Raw genomic sequence first — 18,891 nt, 5'->3', positions numbered from 1 at the left:
GGACAGCGATGCTGGTAGAATGCAAGTCACTACTCATTCATGTTTCTATTTTTACTAGGCAAAGGTCATCTAATCAACAAGTGTTTTTCCTGCAGAATCATCGCAGCCGCCAGCTTCTCCTCCCCGCTGGAACCCTTCCGAACCGTGAAATGGAGAGATTCTATGTGGCTAGCGGCAGGTCTTTTGCACGCCGGTAGCACACACAGCCGCGCCTGGGAAGAGTGGATGAGGGATAGCTGGATTTGGTAGTCCCATTGACGAGGCAGCTTCTTGCTGGCCTAGAGCTCCTGGCCTAGAGCTCCTGCTTCTGCACTCCTCTCGCAGTTGCTACCCTGTTTCGGTTCCATTTGCTCTCCAACGTATCCTCATAGTCATGATACACTGCGGTAAGCGCCCTGAGATGCTCAAAAGCAGGCGCATCCTCACCAAGCCCCCACGCAAACACACCACCGAGCCCCTTCCCCGCAACAACAATCGGAACCTTGCGCTGAATCGCATCAGCCGTATCAAAGCTCCAAAAGAGGTTCTCATCCGCATCCCAGAAATAATACCCGCCTCCCTGCTCATCATACACGCCACGATCCAACGCGCGCTGAAACGACGGATCTAGATTCTCGGGGACGGCGTCATGCCACGAGAACCCACCGGCATGTCCGAGATCGCCGCCTGTGCTGGGGTCTTCCATGAGGACGGTTTTACACCCGACCGGGTGCGCAGCACATTTCCCAGCGGAATTGGGGTCCGTGCGGACCCATTTGACGTAGAAGGCGAAGCCGAGATTTACCTTGTCAGCCTCGACTCCGTTCGCAATATAAGCGTCGACCGCGGTAAGAGAGCCTTGGATCCCCGTGTGATGTTTTGTAACGTTATCCCGGCGGTTCATGAGGTCGTACGTCATCACGTTGAAGAAGTCTAGTGATTCGCTTATGGCGGGTAGTGTTCCAGATGTGAAGGCGAGCATATCGCGTGGGAGGCCGGGCACGGCGGCGGAGAGGAGTTTGCTCGGGCCGATTGCGCTGCGGATTGTGGAGAGGAGTTTGGGATACGCCTCTATTTCCCATTCCTTGGCGCTATTTGGAATTTGTTTGTAGTCTTCGCCGTTGCCGCTGGGTGAGTGGTTAGTACAGTCGTGCAGGCATATTGTAAGCGGGAAACAGGGGAGGGAGGGCGGACCCGGGGTATTCCCAGTCAATATCGACGCCTGCACTCGTGAGCCTGGGATTTCATCTGTTTTTGAGAGCAGATCCATACCATCAGCACCAGTATCCTTGAGCATATCCCGAACATTTCTCGCAAACAACCCCCGACTCTCCTCCGACGCAGCCGCAACCGAAAACCCGTCCGTGTCGCCCCATCCGCCAATCGCGACCATAATGTTTGTCCTAGGCGAGAACTTCGCTCGGACATCCTCAACTGTAGTAAAAAGAGGCCACTCGGTCACGTTTTGGCGATTAAATAGATCCGATCGCATGAATGCCAGCGCGACGTGGGTTACGTCTTGCACGAGCGGTGCGTCGGGGACGACGTTGTGTTGGCTGGTTCCAACCGGTTAGCTGGGTGCGCGAGGAATAAGAAAGGGGTGGACGGACCCTGTGAGGTACATGAGACATCTTTTCGCCGATGTGAGTTGGATGAGCCATAGGAGGCCGCAAAGCGCGATACGCGGGATACGAAATGAGGCCATGGTGATGGTGATGGTGAGATGAGACGAGGTTGCAGCTGCGGTCGGTGTTTATTTATCTCCGAGATCGCCATGGTGACCCAAACATATTTCTCGAGTCAGTTGAGGTTACACAGATGAGCTCAAAATGCACAAGAAACAGCGACGAGGGAGATGACCTAATCATAATTGCTGCAAATAAGTTAGCTAGTTAGTTAATGTGCATCTGATTCGCCATTTTCACGCCGAGTCGCTCGCTGTCAATTTGCTCGGCAGCTCGGCCGGTGACTCTGGCTTCCACCTCCACAGCCGAGGCTGATTTTCTCCCCGCATATTAATTCGTGCCATCTCTCCAAATCTCACCTCACATTCCTCCTCACTCCTCACCCACTTGACATCGGTCTTCATCGCCCCAAACCAACCTACCGCGCTAAAATAAATCCACAGAATAATCACTCGACATGTCAGGACCCGGCGCCGGCCACGAATTCCCCGCCAAGGAAGTCTCCTGGCTGAAGCGCGACGTGCTCCTCTTCGCAAACAGCATCGGTGTTACCTCCAAGGAGCTGCACTTCCTCTACGAGCTGCATCCCGATTTTGCGGTTTTTCCGACGTATCCGGTTATTCTGCGTGAGATACCTCCCTTTTTCTTCCCCTTGGCAGAGCGAAACCTTCAATGACGTGGCTAAAACTGACGCGACCTGCAGCATTTAAATTAACCGACGCCGAGGTAACCGACTTCTACGCGCGGAGCAAAGGATCCCCGATCCCCGGTGTTCCGGCCTTTGACCCGCGACGCGTCGTCGACGGGCAGCGGAAGATTACCGTCTTCAAGCCGCTGCCCCCGACCAGCGCGGGGCGCAAGTTCGAGTTGCGGAGCAAAGTTGTCGGCGTGTATGACAAGGGCAAGGCGTCTGTCGTTGAGACGGAGCAGTCGATTGTGGATGTTGCGAGCGGCGAGGTGTATTCGAGTGTCGAGAGCAGTGCGTTTTATGTTGGGCAGGGGGGTTGGGGAGGGCCTAAGGGTGAGTCGAGTTTTCTTCTGGGTCATGTGGTTCAAGGAGAGTGCTGTGAGTACTGACAAGGAGCGTAGGACCTGCCACGCCAAACTATCCCCCGCCCGCTGGCCGGAAGCCCGACGCTGTGAATGAGATCGTGACCACGACGGAGACGGCACAGCTCTATCGGTAAGTCCTTCCCTCTCACCATCGCGTCCTCCCAATCTTCCCGAATCTTCCCGTGGAACTAACCCATACATCCAGTCTAAACGGCGACTACAACCCCCTGCACGCGACCCCCGAACCCGGCCAGAAAATGGGTTTCGGCGGGGTCATCATCCACGGGCTCTACAGCTGGAACGCGACGGCGCACGCGGTCCTCGAGGCATTTGGCGGGAGCAACCCGGAGAACTTCCGCGAATTCCAGGCTCGCTTTGCGAGCCCCGTCCGGCCCGGTGATAGGCTTATTACGGAGATGTGGAAGACTGGGGAGGTTGTTGATGGGTTTGACGAGGTGAGGTTTGTGACGAAGAATGGGGAGGGGAAGGTTGTTCTTAGCAATGGGCGGGCGTTGATTAAGGCGCCGAGCGGGGGTGCGAAGTTGTAGGATGGGTGAACTTCCTGATATGTTTAGGGGAGTCGGTTAAGTCGAGTTTGTTGCATCGATTCTGGGTGCTGTGTCTACCTACTCTTTTGGAAACCGGAGTGCTACAGGTAGAATAATATTCGAGGAGGACAGCTAAGAGCTCATGTTCAAGGCCCAATACGGACAGGTTGTTGCTCAATTCCTATTCGCAGCGTAGCCACCAGGCTTGCAAGTAAGCATAATCGCGTTGTAGCCATACAAAGTCAAAGCAATGCTCTGTCGCCAGTCAGCAAAAGGGACACTCATATATTCAAACGCCCCCGCTGGCTGTCTCACCTTGCTGAAGGCAAGGGAAGAAGAACTTAGACCCTCAAAACCCAAAGGCGATCGGGAGTAGCTCCTGCAGAAGAAGGGGCTGCATGATTTTAGTGTTCTTCAAGCTTCACTGGGAGGATCCTGTGTGCGAGAGGTATCTCAGGGTCTGTGCCTATATGGGGGGCTTTGCGGGACCCTGCCAGGTGCAATGCTGGCGACCTTTGAGGCGCAATTGCAGGGATTTCTGGCGAACCTGGAATCAGAGATGGCATATGGGTTTCTTCTCTGTGATGCGACGAGACCTCTCATACTAGGTGAGGCGGTCTGTTCGTGGTAAACCAAGAATTACCTGCATCGATTCGCTGACGTACATATATATAGCTCTGGGCAGGGGATCACAGCACGCAACTCTCAGGCTCAATGTATGTCGACTCGACAGAATGTCACAGATCCACGCCAAAGTACGAAATACTATTACAAAGCGACCCTCGAACGCACCGCGTATAAGATCAGGGCTGGTGGGTTGGTAGTGCAGCATATTTTCTCGGCGGCCGGGTCGGAAGCAGGCAAGCAAGCACACAGCAGTCACGCAGTCCAGTCCGCCGATGGCGTTATACGACGGTGGATGCGACAATTTCCCGGCCGAGAACCACCTTGGAGACACATCGTCATCCGCGAACAATCAGAGCGCGTTTCGAATCGCCTTGAGCCATTGATGTTCCAGGACGCGCGCGGATGGCGTGCTCCGCGGGTCTGATTGCGCTGCGGCGCGATAACGATAAGTTGGTATAAAGCATTGCGCGGGGCTGTCTACCCCTCCAACAGTTGACCAGAATTATTTCCCCTCTTCCTTACACCTCGAGGTTTCGCGTCTTTGCCACAGAAACCACCATCATGTCGGAAAAGAAACAAATCATCCTCAATGCCTTCGTAATGAACACCCCCGCGCACATGGCCCCGGGCCAATGGCGGCACCCGCGCAACAAAACCGCCAACTACACCAAGCTCTCCTTCTGGACAGACCTCGCGCGCCTCCTCGACGACGCAGGCTTCCACGCAATGTTCATCGCCGACACACTGGGTCCTTACGACGTCTACAAGGGCCCCGCGAACGTCGTCCCCGCACTGGCCTCGGGCGCACAGTACCCCGTCAACGACCCAATGTACCTCGTCCCCAGTATGGCGAGTGTGACGAAGAATTTGATCTTTGGCGTTACGGCGAGCACGACGTATGAAGCGCCGTATGCGACTGCTCGCCGACTCACGACGATCGACCATCTGGCTGAGGGCCGGATCGCCTGGAATATCGTGACGAGCTACCTCGACTCGGCGGCGCGCAACTTCGGACTCGACGAGCAGGTCCCGCACGATGAGCGGTACGCGCGCGCGCACGAGTACATGGACGTGCTGTACAAGCTGTGGGAGGGCTCCTTCCGCGACGACGCAGTGGTCAAAGACGAGAAGACGGGCGTGTACATCTCGCCCGACGCGGTGCGGCAGATCCACCACGAGGGTAAGTACTTCAAGGTCCCCGGCCCGCACTTCTGTGAACCCTCGCCGCAGCGCACGCCGTTCCTGTTCCAGGCGGGGATTTCCGAGGCGGGGAATGGGTTTGGGGGGAAGCATGGGGAGGCGATTTTTATTGCGGGTCAGACGCCGGAGCAGTGCAAGACTGTCGTGGAGAATATTCGCAAGGTGGCGGAGGGTGAGGGGAGGGATCCAGCGCATATCAAGGTGATTGTGGGGATTACGGTTATTGTTGCGGCGACGGATGAGGAGGCGTTTGCGAAGCGGGAGGAGTTTTTGAAGTATGCGGATGAGGAGGGGGTGCAGGCGCTCTTTGGTGGGTGGACGGGGATCGATCTGTCGAAATTCCCGGACGACGAGGACTTTCGGTTCGGAGAAGCCACACGCGTACAGAGCATCGTGAAGCGGTGGGCCGCCACGGTCCCGGGCACGGATAACCTCCCCTGGACGAAGCGGCGGATCGTCGAGTTCCTTTCCGTCGGCGGGATCCAGACGAAGCTGATTGGGAGTGGGAAGACTGTTGCGGATGAGCTGGAGCGGTGGGTGGAGATTTCTGGTGTGGACGGGTTCAACCTGGCGCACATTACGAATCCGGGGAGTTTCGAGGATGTCATTGAGTTCCTGCTGCCGGAGTTGCGGGCCAGGGGGTTATATCGCGCTGCGCCGGTCAAGGAGGGGGCTACGGCGAGAGAAGTGTTTTTGGGGACGAATCGACTGCCGGAGGATCATCCGGGGAGCAAGTACAAGTGGCGGGCTGGGGAGAAGGTGCCCAAGTACCAGCAGGAGCAGGTTGAGAACTAAACAATACATAACTCCTATCCTGCCTACCAATCTGAAGATCTCACACTAATGATTCCACTTATCCTTCCTCCCATTGACAATAGCAACTCCAAGTAAAAGTCCACACACAAAGGCGGCCATGAACGTAGCAGCAACCATCCCGCAGCAGAACCGCTCGGCGCGCATCTTTTGTTGGCGCTGGAGGAAGCCGTCGCAGGCCTCGCAGTGGACGTGGGGTTGGAATGTAGCAGGCGCAGGGAGGGTAGTCGTGCTTGTGGTGTTGGTGTCTAGATACTGATGTTCGTGTGGTTGCGAGTGAGGATGGTGATGCGGTTCATCGTCGACTTCAAGTTGAGCGACTGCTGCATACTAGCAAACGTCAGTTGCATCATGCCGTAGAGATTGGATTAGCGGTGCGTACGCGAGTCCCCGAGCTTTGCGCCTCTAACTCCTCGTAGGGAGGGGCGGCATCCATAGATTTGTTTGAGAATCCAAACATGTTGATGGCTTGTATGAGGTACTTTGCGTAAGTCAATCCAAGTCGATGGCATGGACGTCCAGGGTTGATGTATGGGCTGAGCAGCTGAACTGAATGACTGTTGCCTGAACGAGAGCTCAGCCACACCAGCTTGGACGTGGCTCCGCATTCGCATCTGCAGGATTCGTATCCCCCGCAGCTTGGACAAGCTCATTTGTGGGCTCGTAACGCACAGCCATTTTGTGGCTGGAATACCCTGTCATGAAACATTTCCATGATTCTCATCGAGCCATGGTCCGACGGCATTGGATAGCAGGTGTTCTGGGCTCCAAGGTGGACACCGACTTTGGTAAAGCACGCCGCCGCCAGGATGGGGGCCGAAACTGATCATCACAACAGACGCTGTCAGTGGTTCAAATTCCCCCGGTGAGGGTCGTGTCCATCACCTATGGTTGGATCGAACCTCGAGAATTGCACTGCGCGTGCTTCTCTCCCAGAGATCTCCGTTGCATGTCCCCCGCAGGCGGGCCTAGTCCACGTCAAGACTAGCAAGGGCTGAAACGGAATGTGGGGCTCGTGTCTCGTCCCCCTCGTTGTTCCCTGTCGTTCTAGCCATCAGCACCACGGACTGCAGACGACTGACACCTCGGAGCTCCTTGACCCTGATTCGATCCAAGACATGACATCAACAGAGCGTCCCACCGACCCGGTACGATCACTTCCAAAACCAGACCCCGAGGCCGAGCAGGATAATGAAACCGACCGCCGCGACATCCGCCTCCTCCGCGCAGCCCGGTACGGCTGGACGGATCGCGCCCGCGAACTCTTACAGCAACGCATCCCCCTAAACTCCGCCAGACGCGATGGCCATACAGCGCTCTCCCTCGCCGCAAAACACGGTCATAGAGACATGGTCCGTCTCCTCCTTTCGCACGGCGCAGATGTCGAGACGACATGCGACGACTCGCGTCCGGTTGGGGGACATACCCCGCTGTGGTTCGCTGCTGGCGAGGGACACTCAAGCATCGTTAGGATCCTGGTTGATGAAGGGGCTTCTACGACGGGAGGCGAAGATTCCGACGGCCGGTTGATGCCGTTGTCAATTGCCTCAGTCCGCGGGCATGAAGACATTGTCAGGATATTACTTGAGGCCGGCGCGGCGCCTGATAGTCCCGGTCTCGCGAACGGGCGGACTGCATTCTCGTATGCGGCTGAGGACGGGATGGAGGGGATCGTGCAGGTATTTCTGCAGCACGGCGTTGACCCCGATTTGCCGGATTTCGGGGGATTAACGCCATTGGCGTATGCGGCGCAAGCTGGGCAGGTAAGGATTGTGGAAATTCTGCTTGCCGCGGGTGTGGATATTGAGTCACGGGATAATCGAAAAAGCTCGAGTGTTTCTGATATCTCCATGGGCGGCCGGACACCCCTATCCCGTGCTGCGGGGAGGGGGCAGGGAGCTGTTGTCCAGCTTCTTCTGGACAAAGGGGCCGATAGTAATGCGTGGGATTCGTGGGGGAAGACGCCGCTGGTGTATGCGGCGAGGAACGGGCACCTGGATACTGTACGGGTCCTGCTCAAACATGATCCGAAACCGAATGTTCCAGGACCCGAGGGTTTGACATCGCTCGAGATTGCGCTGCGAGAGTTTAAGAAGTTGGCACCGACACTATGGTATGACGACATGTGGGAGTTGCTGGAGCCGGCGGATACCAGGCCACAGCCGGGGTTCTTTGAGAGGCTGTTTGGGTTTAGTCTGACCTAAAACTCGACGTGGTGGTTTCTGGAATAGATGAATGTAGGATACGTCTTTTGTAGTGCTCCTCAACGATCCTGGAAAGGGATCAAGCTAGATTCAGGACAGTTTTCTCCCTGCCGATTTCGACATATTGTAGGCCACCGGGGGGTCACAAAAGTGGTGTTCTGCTAAAAGCCTTGCATAGCCTGCATGATGCCACGAATACCCCACGGTAAGCATTGTATGCAGTTGATCAGGGGTTGTTTTATTAAGCAATGCTGAGTGAATGTATTGGGTACCCTCGTTTCAACACAGGGATAGATGAGTTGCGTAAGGAACAATGTTCGACAAGAGGGTCCATTATAGAGGCCCGTGCATGCGTACCTCGGATGGCAACTGCCGGAGTCGGGGTAGGGTCTATTGCCAAGCGGCGACTCCCCCGCATTTTGTCAGACGAGACTGCATAATGATCGTGGAGATTAAAGGATGTCTGGGTCCTATTTCTCGGCATTGGCCTGTAAAAAAAAAGAGGGATGGGGGCATGTTTGAGACCGAGGTCAAGCCGAAGTGCCATTCGGCAGTTGTGAGCCTTAACCATCTATCGAGAAAGTATATAAATCCGCCTGCAAGGGACATTAATGTGAAGGTGGCCAAGCAGTCAATTCCGAAGTGAGAAAAAAGCATCATGCTTACTGCTTTCCTGATCCTAATTACCTCCGCCATCGGCGCCCTCGCCACCCCATGGCACCCAAACCCGGACCGCCCACTCGCTCTGACCACCAACGGCCTCGTCTACGGCAAAACAAGCGCACTCCCCAACTCGACCGTGCAAGTAAATACCTTCCTCGGCATCCCCTTTGCCTCCCCGCCCACCCGCTTCTCCCCTCCCCGCCCGCCCCGCCGCAGGCTAGTCCCCTTCTCCGCAACATCTTACGGCGCCGCCTGCATCCAACAATTCAACTACCCCGAGGCATCGCGAAACCAAACAATCGCATTCTTCAACACACCTCCTCCCCCAGCGGGCGAAAGCGAAGATTGTCTGACGCTGAATATCTGGGCGCCGTCGGGGAAGAGTAAAGATGGGAAGCCGCGCGCGGTATTGTTCTGGTTGTATGGTGGCGCGCTGATGTTTGGATCGGGGTCGTTGAAAGGGTATGAGGGGACGAGCTTTGCAGTTAATCAGGATGTGGTGCTTGTGACGAGTAATTATCGGACGAATGTTTTTGGGTTTCCGGGGGCTGTTGGGGATCTTCGCCCGAACGAGCGCAATCTAGGGTAAGTATTCCTGCCAATCCGCCCCCAGGTCGTAACATTGTGCCGCAGTGTGCGGGTGATGAGGTTCTGATATTTCTGACGCAGGTGGCTCGACCAACGCCTCGCCCTCGACTGGGTCCGACGCAACATCCACGCCTTCGGCGGCGACCCGAAACGCGTCACAATCTTCGGCGAAAGCGCTGGCGGCGCGAGTGTCGATGCACTCATCACTACCCCTCCAAAGCCTCTTCCTTTCCACGCGGCTATTATGCAGTCTGGCGACTCATCCATCAACGACCGAGCAGACGACAGCGGCACCTCGTGGAAGAAGCTCGTCGAGCTCGCGGGCTGTGCTCGCAGTAGGGATACCCTGCGCTGCATGCGTCGTCTGCCCGCACTGAAGATCAAGGAGATCATTGAGCGGAATGCGCTGAGCTTTGGGCCCGTCCATGATGGCGTTACATACGCCGCGCATCAGCAGCGGCGACGGCTGAATTCAACAGAGGCGAAGCCACTCATTGCGCGTGTCCCGCTGATGATCGGATCGAATGCCAGAGACGCATGGCCACTTGTTTCTGCGGAGCTAAACAACACAGAGGCCTACCTCCGCGCCGGCTTCCCAACATTCACCGACGCGCAACGACACGAACTCCTATCCGCCTACCCCATATCCGCCAGCTCTGGCATCCGCTCCCCATCCGAACAGATCGCCGTAATAGCAACCGAGTTCGGCTTCCAATGCCCCAGCAAACTCATCGCGGACGCCACGTCCAACATTGGTGTCCCAGCATGGCGATACTATTTCAATGCTAGTTTCCCCAATACGCAGATCTTCCCAGGGAGCGGCGCCTATCACTCATCAGAGATCGGGCTTGTTTTTGGGACATATCGACAGCAGGGGGCTACTGCGTTTCAGGGGGAGATGAGTAGATTTATGCAAAAGGCTTGGGCGGATTTCGCAAAGGATCCCGCTGCTGGGCCAGGGTGGGGTGGGGTTACGGATGTTGGGGTTCTTGGGGCCTGGGGAGGAAATGGGCCAAAGCCTGTTGTGGCGGTGGGTGAGGAGGTGATTGATAGCAGGTGTGCGTTGTTTGAGGAATTATATGCAGGGGTGGTTTAAGGGGATTCTACAGTGATTGAAAAAAAATGCACTCCGTCACACAGGCAACTTTTGGATTGTCTGACAAGGCGCCTTGAATTCCTCGTTGGCTTATTCTCAACAATCTCATCGTCCCCCGGGTCTTAGTATTATCGCTGGTGGTCATACCCTGAACCAGATTGATCTCTATAGTGGATAAAATGCCCGCACCGCCTAATTTATAGAGCTAATTAATAAGTTCTCGCATCCTAAATAAAAGTAGGGCCGCCTGGTTACTAAATCTAGGCGCCCAATGTTTGATGGTGATCTAGGGTACCTCGCAATGGTGTGAGCTTAGCTTGATCAGGAATTCGCTCCATATTAAGCGAGTTGCCTCTCAAAGTATTGAATGTGGCGAATCAACTTCTTACTTGGTCTTAAGCGCCCTGATACTTCCTGGTTGGAGTAGGCGGAGTCTAAGCAAGAGTCACTAGACTCTTCATGGACCACATTAGTGGCTGAATAAAGGCCAAACTTATATGCGGGACATATTAACAAATTCATAAACGTGTAAAGTACCATAATATAATAATGCTAGCCCAGGTAGATAATGAAAAGTTAGTTTGGACATAGAACACTTCCCCTAGATATCAGCTTTATTAGTGTGGTTCCTGCCCGCAATTTAAGGCGCATTCCTCGCCTTTCATATCGTGCCTTACCTACATAGAGCCTGTGTAATCTCCACATATTTCGAGTTCATGACAAGCACCGTGGATAGATTCTGCATATGAAGGATACTCCACGTAGTCTAGGGTTATTTAGCAGGGATTGAAGGTCTTGAACTTTATTCTTGCTGGCACTGGTCTTCCGCAGGTACGTAGTCGCTTTCTGAGGAGAGAAAGGCAAACCCACAAACATCAATATTATTGGTCCAGTCCTGGGGCTTGCGCGGAATCCAAGATATCTAGGCCCGGTGTTTTCCTACGGAATTTATTACTGATATCACCGAGACCCTGCAAAATGAGCATATCGACAAGAGCGTAGGAAACGAGATTTGCAACTGTCCACTTGGTAGTATATTGTTGGGCACTGGCAAGCGGATGGGGAAATGTTTGAGTGGGTGACCAGGGCATCCTGTTTGGAGTATAGTAAACTTAGCATCCTCTATAATGTTTCGATCGCTGTCTTGATCAGAACTGACGTGAATATTATGGTAAGTGGAATTCCCATTTTCTCAGCGCAGTGAATATGTGCGAGACTTGGTGGGCTGGCGATGATTGCATCCGCTACAAAGGGTGCCGTGAGATAATCGGCTCCGTTTGTTGCAGAATTATTCAAAAACTGGCCCTCGTGTACCCCATCTCCAGTCTCAAAGCATGAGCGCCAGCGTCCATCGATAATTTCGCCCATGTCTTGTCGATGTCTCTTGATGCGTCCGCTTCGGATGGTCTTGAATCCAGGCAACAGGCCTGCATTCTCCACCATAAACATCATCAGTTCCTCTGGATGGCCGCCGACGTTGAAAAACTCTAACCCATTCTCCTCAACCATGCTTCTGAAGGCCAGATGTGTTGCCAGCCGCACGCGATGACCGTGCTGTTTCAAGGACTTTCCAACTCCGATAAAGGGTTGGATATCCCCACGAGAGCCTATGACATGAATGACGATGTTAAGATGGAGGGGATGTGCACGCTCTTCCCTGACATCCATACATGGGCGCGGCCCCAGCTCACTAGGTTTGATGCCTGACAATGGGTAACCAGATGTTTTCATTTGGTTAAAGAACCTGTCAAGTTCCTTTTCGGTCAAGTTAAAGCCTCAGCGTCCAGATGCTACATACCGCCAACTCGTTAGTTTGATTAGTCTATCGACTCCAGGAAAATGTTGCATGTGCCACATTGATGATATTAGGATGATCTTACCCGATAGTGTAGCTACTCGGTCAACGGTGCGGTCGCCATGGCTGCCGGAGACACAAAGGTTGTCGTGCTCCAGTCTGCATCCGACTTCCACAAAGAACCCATGAGCGGTTAAATGGATCCGCTCCAGACTGTACTCTATTCCAAGGTCACTCCTAGGTATAAATCATTCTATTACCTTCATGCCCCAACTTAGTATTGACGGATTCATTCTCAAATTGTCACGAAGGGGCAATCCGTCTACCTGTCGGATTATTAGGGGATCTAATATACTAGCCGTTAATCCACCATATTATAAAAGAAACAGAGAGGTATCGGTATTTTTCGGGTTCATGCAATAATTGTTCCATGGATCATAGATACAAATCGTTGACGCCTCAAGGAGGGACAACCCGCACTTCTGTATCCGGAGAAGTGGTGATGTCAGAATAAAATCTGACCTCGAACTGGTGGCTCCATCGCACCACCGCTATCTAACGACATCATGATCAGGCAATTAAATCAGGCTTTGTGGTATGGACGATATTTACCCCTTAAATAGCAGAGGGAAAATCTGAAACCAGAAAAGAGTCCATTTAATGACAGTCTACGAACTGCCCACGGCTACACCTAACACAGAAGTTCTGACGTGTCTATTTTGGACAATGAAATCCGATAGACGGCCATCTATACATGATCTGAGCAGGCAAAGCCTTCAGCAGAAGGACAGCTGGAATGGACCACCATTTAATGTGAGTCGGGATGAGTTTTTGGAAGGGCAAAAAGGCGACTAACAGATGATGCAGGCCATCTATGCAGGTATCGCGGCACGTTTTCATGTCTTTTCTAGTAGAGCATCTTTTGCTATTGCCGTGCGCGATAGCTCATATTTACTCGACTTTGCGCAGTATGACTTGCCCTCTGGTAGTGGTCGCCAAGACTGGCCGGATTTTCCAGGTTTCGTCCTGGCCAAGTTGAGGGAGTATCAGGAAGAGCACCTTGAGAAATTCATCGGCGTGGCGATGCAGGCTGGCTTAGCCGAGAAGTGTCCGGAGCTTTGTTCCCGTCTTTGGCTGGAGCTCGATATCATTCCCATCGTTCTGCGCAAGGCAGAGGAACATGTGAGCTGGGGCTTGTACGAGGAAGATATATCATATATGTCGCTGGATGAGCAAGCTGAGTCAATCGCAAGAAAGTGTATTAGGTGAGGCTTCCCTTCGCCTGCCTTTGAGATTGAGGACTCCACTCACTAGTTTCCAGGTTTTTCGGCCCCAGCAAGGCTCCCATTCCAGAGATCGGGTTTCAGGGCCTTGTCGAGGTCGATGCCGCATTCCATGTGAGACTTACGAGACTTGCTGATTATGAGAAAACCGTTCGAGCCACAACGTGGAACGCCGTTAACAATTACGCGAGCGACCTGAAAAGACGGAGAGTTAAAATAGCCTTCTTCAGTGCTACTCCCCAGGGCGGTGGCGTTGCGCTTATGCGCCATGCCATGGTTAGGTTTGCGAGAGCAATTGGAGTTGACCTTAGGTGGTAAGAGTTTGCCAACTCAATCTTAGTGGCAAGCCTTTCTTGATATTCCGCTCACTACTAGTCGCAGGTATGTCCCGAAACCAAGACGTACTATCTTCCGCGTAACCAAGAACAACCATAATATACTACAGGGGGTCGCCCCTGCCGGTACTCGATTCACCAAGGAGGACAGGGATCTTCTTTGCGATTGGGTGCTTGAAAACGCAAGACGATACTGGCTGAGAGCAAAGGGCGGCCAGTTTTTCGCGTTGATTGAGAAGTTCGGCCCACAACTTTATCCCTGGCTTGCAAAACATGGCCCGCCGCCGCCCCCCTGGATCGAGAAGAATGGCCCTCTGGTTCCTCCTTGGGAGGGCGGCGCCGACGTAATCATTATCGATGACCCGCAGCTACCGTTCTTGATTCCCTTTATCAAGGAACAGACTCCTGATCGGCCAGTCATTTTTCGCAGCCACATACAGATCAGAAGTGACTTGACTGACACACCTGGGACTCCCCAAGCGGAAGCCTGGGGATTGTTATGGGATGCGATCAAGCAGGCGGATCTGTTCATCAGTCACCCTGTACGTTCATTTGTTCCTAAGGATGTACCCCAGGAGAAGCTTGGATATCTTCCAGCGTCTACAGACTGGCTAGATGGGTTGAACAAACCAATGACAGACTGGACGGCCAGTTGTTATGGGCGGGTCTTCAACGCAAGATGTAGACAAGAATTCATGACGAGCATAAATTATCCAGACGGTCAGCCACCCTGGTACCTAGTTTCCTGTTTTCTCTCTGAGCTGACGGAACAACGCACATATTGGTCAACTTTAGAGACTTACATCGCGCAAGTTGCCCGTTTTGATCCTTCCAAAGGAATTCGAGACGTTCTTATATCATATGAGTTATTCCATCGGCGGCTCGTGGAATCCTGTCCTGGCTTACGGCCCCCTAAGTTACTTATCTGTGGACACGGATCAGTGGATGACCCAGACGGGTCACTTGTGTGGGACGACACTTTGGACTTCATTGAGCAGCATCTGAAGCCCTTACAGTCACTCATCTGCGTCATGCGGATTGATCCCAGTGACCAGATGCTTCATACTCTCCTGTCAAGAGCAAAAGTTGTCCTTCAACTCTCTACGCGTGAGGGTTTCGAGGTCAAGGTTTCAGAGGCATTACATGCTGGCAAACCTGTAATTGCCACGCGAGCCGGTGGCATTCCATTACAGATCCAACACGGTAAAAATGGTTTTCTGGTCAATATTAGTGATACAAACGCAGTGGCGGAGCATCTTCTTGAACTATGGACAGATTCAGAGTTGTACGAGCGGATGAGCAGCTACGCAGCAAAACACGTGAGCGATGAAGTCAGCACGGTAGGGAACACCTTGTCGTGGCTATACCTGGCGTCGAAGCTATCGAAGGGTGAAAGAATCCGACCCAACGGAAGTTGGATAAATGACTTGGCTCGCGAAGAAGCAAAGGAGCCGTACCAGAAGGATGAGAACAGGCTTCAGAGAGTATTGGCAACATAACAGGAGATTCGATTCAGACATGCTATGGTGCAAATATGGTCGAACTTGAAGGCAGGCCGAATAATGACAGGCTTATGTCTCTCGCTCCAAGTGAAGAAAGAAAAGGAGAAGATATTTTTCCCTTCTGACTCCAGTGCCATCTGGTCGGATATGGGCTGTGACTTCATTCGTTGGTCTCCTTGTGAATGTTATATAGTAATTGTATGATCAAGTTAGAATGTATCTGAGGCGGTACATAAGGATACTTTAAAGTCCTTTCTCGTAGCTTCGCAAGTAAAGGGGATGTGCAGTGGCAATCAAATCAAACCTACCAAAATGATAATGAATGCTGACTATTTCAATTTCAGGGCGAGATTACTGTCTTCTTAAGTAGCCCATCGTGGTTCATTCACTTCTGGTCAGTCTCATACCTCGACCTGTATGCCCAGGGCAAAGAAGTAAATAAAAGCAGTAAGCCTCGCAGTTAGCACCGCCATTTATAGAACACGCCTAGTCTCAGCCTTTTTCTCTAGCGGGACACTTCCAGATCTTGTTCGGAAAAGCCTATGTAGTACTCTCCCACAGGCTGCCAATGCCCGCAGAAGTAATGTGGGCTTGTAATGCCGGACACGGAAGACGTAGTACAGGACTGCAGCCCTTACAAAATTAAATCCGATGTAATCCCAGCCGATTCCGAAGTTGCGCCAGCGTTGACTGTAATCTAATTTATAACCCTCATTAGATTAGCACTAAACAGGTCGGAAGCAATTATGTGGAGTTCGCATAGTTCAGACTAGCCACATACAGATCCTGCTTAAAGCCAGATACTGGTCCGCGTTGGTAAAAGCACAGAACTCGCATCCACTCATGGCGGATGGGTTGTAGACTTGGCCTGGTGATACACTTAACCAGTCCGTAAGGTACTGGCCGCATGTCTGTCCTTGAGGCGGAGAAAATATATTGATCTCAGCAGCAGAACAGCGAACTTGCTGGCCGTGCAGCGCATTACCGCACAGTCCCGCGACCAGATATGTTAGGGGAGAGACGCGATACATGAATATCCAGAATCCAGGAAGGGCAGTTGGGGTCTGCATGACTCCGTTGAATGTCAGGATGAGGGAAAAGGACAGCGTTGCAACGGTTCCTGTTTAGCGTTTAAGACAAGGTTACCGAATGCCCCCTCTGAACACCTATTGGCTGTAAAGTATGGATATTTACTTGCAGTTTCCGCATCCGGGAGGGAAGAAATCACCAAATCCGCAAAGGTCGAGGTGAAAAGAAAGAATTGTATCACAAGCAGTAGCATTAGCCCCTGCTTATCTGAACTCTGGTTTGCACCATAAATGGGAGAGTAGTAGCTCGCCCAAACTAGGACTCCGAGAAGAGTTTGGTATGGAATTTCCACAAGATTATTCGCGACAATAAACGCTGCCCATGAATAAGTCTTGGATGGCCGCTCACGAATTTCTTATAGCGAACGCTGGGTAGCAAATTTGGGCATTATTCTGGCGGCTCAGTTAGTATGCAAAAGCTCCGACGTTATAGTTCATGGACCAGGCTTACTGTTGGACCAGCGTGGAAAAGATCGAAGTCAACATGAAGGAACTGAACAGACGGTTCTGTATCCCTTGGATAGATTGTCCAGGTAAGAAGTAGGAAAAACCAATGAACAAACCCGAGATGACACCTAGCATGAACTTTGCCGCGATATACTCAGGAGTACGCCGGTACTGCTGGAATACCCGGCCACTCACACACCAGAACTGGGAGATGAGAGGCAAGGCATATTCTCCTTGAGCGTCGGAACTTTCACCGACCGTTGTACTGTCCTCACCAACAGATTCTGTGCCACGAATGCGACGTAATTCGGCTTCCACCTCACGCGCTTCGGGGCTTTCTTTCTAAACTAGCGGCCAATCTTTGGTAGCTTGTCCAGACGCACCCGCGCCAATGATTTCCAGCATGTATTCAGCAGGCTAAAATGCTAACGCTGTCAGACACTTGAGGCTGAAGTCTGGGGAGAAAATGGACTAGACTCACATTCTCAGATGGGTCACACTTCCTTGCTCCGTTCCGCTCGAAATACTCCAGCAGTGTTCTGGACTGCTCCCCAATTTGGCCAAAGTAAACGGTCTTCCCACCTTTGGCCTGGAAGCGAAGCCGATCAAACAGCTGAAATAGGAGGGCGCTGGGCTGATGAATTGTGGAAAGAACAGCCTGCCCGTTATCTGCGAGCTTGCGGAGAAATGCACAAATAGACTATGCGCTTTGTGAATCTAGCCCGCTTGCTGGTTCATCAAGAAACAGGACAAGTTGAGGCTTGGCTGCAAGCTCAACGCTGATAGTTAAGAGTTTCCGCTGCTCCACACTAAGGCCTTCTCCCGGTGTACCGACAACAGCCTCAGCATAGTCTTTCATTTTTAGCATTTTGATAACTTGTCCCACATAGGTGTATTTTCCTGCCTTCGAAACATGCTTAGGCTACCGCAGCATTGCGCTAAAACGTAAGGCTTCGCGTACAGTAGAAGTAGCAAGGTGGAGATCCTGCTGCTGCACGTAACCAGTTTGTCGTTGGAAGCTTGGTTGTAGGGTAGACCCATTAACTACCATGTCACCGGTAACCACTCTAATAGAAGCCCGCTTTGCAAGAACATCTAGTAACGTGGTTTTTCCAGCACCTGAGACGCCCATCAGCGCGGTGAGCGTCCCGGGCCTGACCCAGCCACAAACATGATCCAGAAGGCGGCGTCGCCCTCCTTTTACCGGAATATCATATTAGAGGTCGGACCAGGAAAGAATACTTTGCTGAGGTGGTATGACTGTACTCGGTTCAACAGGTGTTTCCGCTGGAGGCTCTAACGGCACGTTTCCTGTGGTTGGTGTATTCTCCGTGTCCTGAATAGTTGGCTGCATGTATATAGGAAAGTGGCCTCGACGGAAGACGAGTAATTCAGCTGTGGATGTCGTGGTAGAGTTGAATTCAGTGGCAAGGAGATTTATACCAGTGAACAACGCCCAAAACCCGATAAGGATGCCGAGATTTCTCCACTCATGTGAGTATTTGTGACAATACTGCGCATATATAAATAAAGGTGTTGAGACCTTTAATTAATCTTTTCTTTTCTTTTGTTCCTTTTTTTTATCTATACATCTATGTGAACGTGCTGGATACTCTGGGGAACTCGATGCAATATGCAATGTGGACTGACATTCGCAGAATTCTGCGTGCGTGGGGCTTTCTCAGTCGGAGTCGGGGGAGCGGACTGAGAACTTGGAAGTTTGTCTGCCATACCGGACGTAAAGGCTGGAGTACGTATGTAGTAGATGTTCTGGGGGTTAGGTTGGGTTGGGTGCATGGCTATCACAATTGCTAGGATGGATATCGTTGGTCGGCTGCTGCACTGCTGTTATAATGTGGTACCAATTAAAGTGCTGATTAGATTTCATTCCATTCTGAACGCGAACATAGCGTGCCTTGCCAATTATTGGGGACGTTCAAAGAACCCTCTGGGTTTATTTTGAAAACTTCACCTTGCTTCAAACC

The 18,891-nt window shown here is 52.4% G+C and overlaps 8 protein-coding genes across 8 annotated transcripts; 4 read left to right on the top strand and 4 right to left on the bottom strand.

The window, feature by feature from the left end:
* Window positions 1–20: 20 nt before the first annotated feature.
* BJX68DRAFT_155542 (glycoside hydrolase family 18 protein) lies at window positions 21–1,861 on the bottom strand. Its single transcript, XM_071036750.1, has 4 exons — window positions 1,590–1,861; window positions 1,252–1,535; window positions 1,174–1,201; window positions 21–1,106 (listed from the first exon to the last, which is right to left on the bottom strand). Exons 1-4 carry the CDS (start codon window positions 1,682–1,684, stop codon window positions 293–295), a joined length of 1,221 nt encoding a protein of 406 aa, XP_070895627.1. The 5' UTR covers window positions 1,685–1,861; the 3' UTR covers window positions 21–292.
* Window positions 1,862–2,121: 260 nt separating this feature from the next.
* On the top strand, window positions 2,122–3,265 carry BJX68DRAFT_257468 (putative peroxisomal dehydratase; the record flags this gene model as incomplete). The annotated part of the gene is made up of 4 exons (XM_071043351.1): window positions 2,122–2,290; window positions 2,368–2,685; window positions 2,754–2,847; window positions 2,923–3,265. 4 exons carry the CDS (start codon window positions 2,122–2,124, stop codon window positions 3,263–3,265), a joined length of 924 nt encoding a protein of 307 aa, XP_070895626.1.
* Window positions 3,266–4,275: 1,010 nt separating this feature from the next.
* Window positions 4,276–6,071, top strand: BJX68DRAFT_155509 (LLM class flavin-dependent oxidoreductase). The gene has a single exon (XM_071036749.1). The coding sequence runs from the start codon at window positions 4,454–4,456 to the stop codon at window positions 5,885–5,887; it is 1,434 nt and encodes a 477-aa protein (XP_070895625.1). The 5' UTR covers window positions 4,276–4,453; the 3' UTR covers window positions 5,888–6,071.
* BJX68DRAFT_270178 (uncharacterized protein) lies at window positions 5,933–6,365 on the bottom strand (the record flags this gene model as incomplete). The annotated part of the gene is made up of 2 exons (XM_071046558.1): window positions 5,933–6,235; window positions 6,288–6,365. 2 exons carry the CDS (start codon window positions 6,363–6,365, stop codon window positions 5,933–5,935), a joined length of 381 nt encoding a protein of 126 aa, XP_070895624.1.
* A 2,402-nt stretch (window positions 6,366–8,767) lies between these two features.
* Window positions 8,768–10,680, top strand: BJX68DRAFT_278053 (Carboxylesterase; the record flags this gene model as incomplete). Its single annotated transcript, XM_071048456.1, has 2 exons — window positions 8,768–9,357; window positions 9,442–10,680. 2 exons carry the CDS (start codon window positions 8,768–8,770, stop codon window positions 10,454–10,456), a joined length of 1,605 nt encoding a protein of 534 aa, XP_070895623.1. The 3' UTR covers window positions 10,457–10,680.
* An 898-nt stretch (window positions 10,681–11,578) lies between these two features.
* On the bottom strand, window positions 11,579–11,965 carry BJX68DRAFT_270175 (uncharacterized protein; the record flags this gene model as incomplete). The annotated part of the gene is made up of 1 exon (XM_071046557.1): window positions 11,579–11,965. The coding sequence occupies one exon, from the start codon at window positions 11,963–11,965 to the stop codon at window positions 11,579–11,581; it is 387 nt and encodes a 128-aa protein (XP_070895622.1).
* Window positions 11,966–12,977: 1,012 nt separating this feature from the next.
* BJX68DRAFT_257465 (UDP-Glycosyltransferase/glycogen phosphorylase) lies at window positions 12,978–15,368 on the top strand (the record flags this gene model as incomplete). The annotated part of the gene is made up of 5 exons (XM_071043350.1): window positions 12,978–13,064; window positions 13,119–13,516; window positions 13,573–13,848; window positions 13,916–14,589; window positions 14,665–15,368. The coding sequence occupies 5 exons, from the start codon at window positions 12,978–12,980 to the stop codon at window positions 15,366–15,368; spliced, it is 2,139 nt and encodes a 712-aa protein (XP_070895621.1).
* A 508-nt stretch (window positions 15,369–15,876) lies between these two features.
* On the bottom strand, window positions 15,877–18,703 carry BJX68DRAFT_257464 (ABC-2 type transporter-domain-containing protein; the record flags this gene model as incomplete). Its single annotated transcript, XM_071043349.1, has 13 exons — window positions 15,877–15,933; window positions 15,977–16,068; window positions 16,153–16,491; window positions 16,566–16,775; window positions 16,827–16,852; window positions 16,911–17,224; window positions 17,255–17,323; window positions 17,388–17,606; window positions 17,658–17,828; window positions 17,868–18,103; window positions 18,149–18,171; window positions 18,208–18,419; window positions 18,557–18,703. 13 exons carry the CDS (start codon window positions 18,701–18,703, stop codon window positions 15,877–15,879), a joined length of 2,115 nt encoding a protein of 704 aa, XP_070895620.1.
* Window positions 18,704–18,891: the final 188 nt, after the last annotated feature.

The sequence above is a fragment of the Aspergillus pseudodeflectus genome (assembly GCF_044049435.1).
Source record: "Aspergillus pseudodeflectus strain CBS 756.74 chromosome Unknown BJX68scaffold_46, whole genome shotgun sequence".
Classification (NCBI taxonomy): Eukaryota; Fungi; Ascomycota; class Eurotiomycetes; order Eurotiales; family Aspergillaceae; genus Aspergillus; species Aspergillus pseudodeflectus.
The sequence above is the reverse complement of the archived record's forward strand: the minus strand, read 5'-3'. Positions and strand labels throughout refer to the sequence as shown.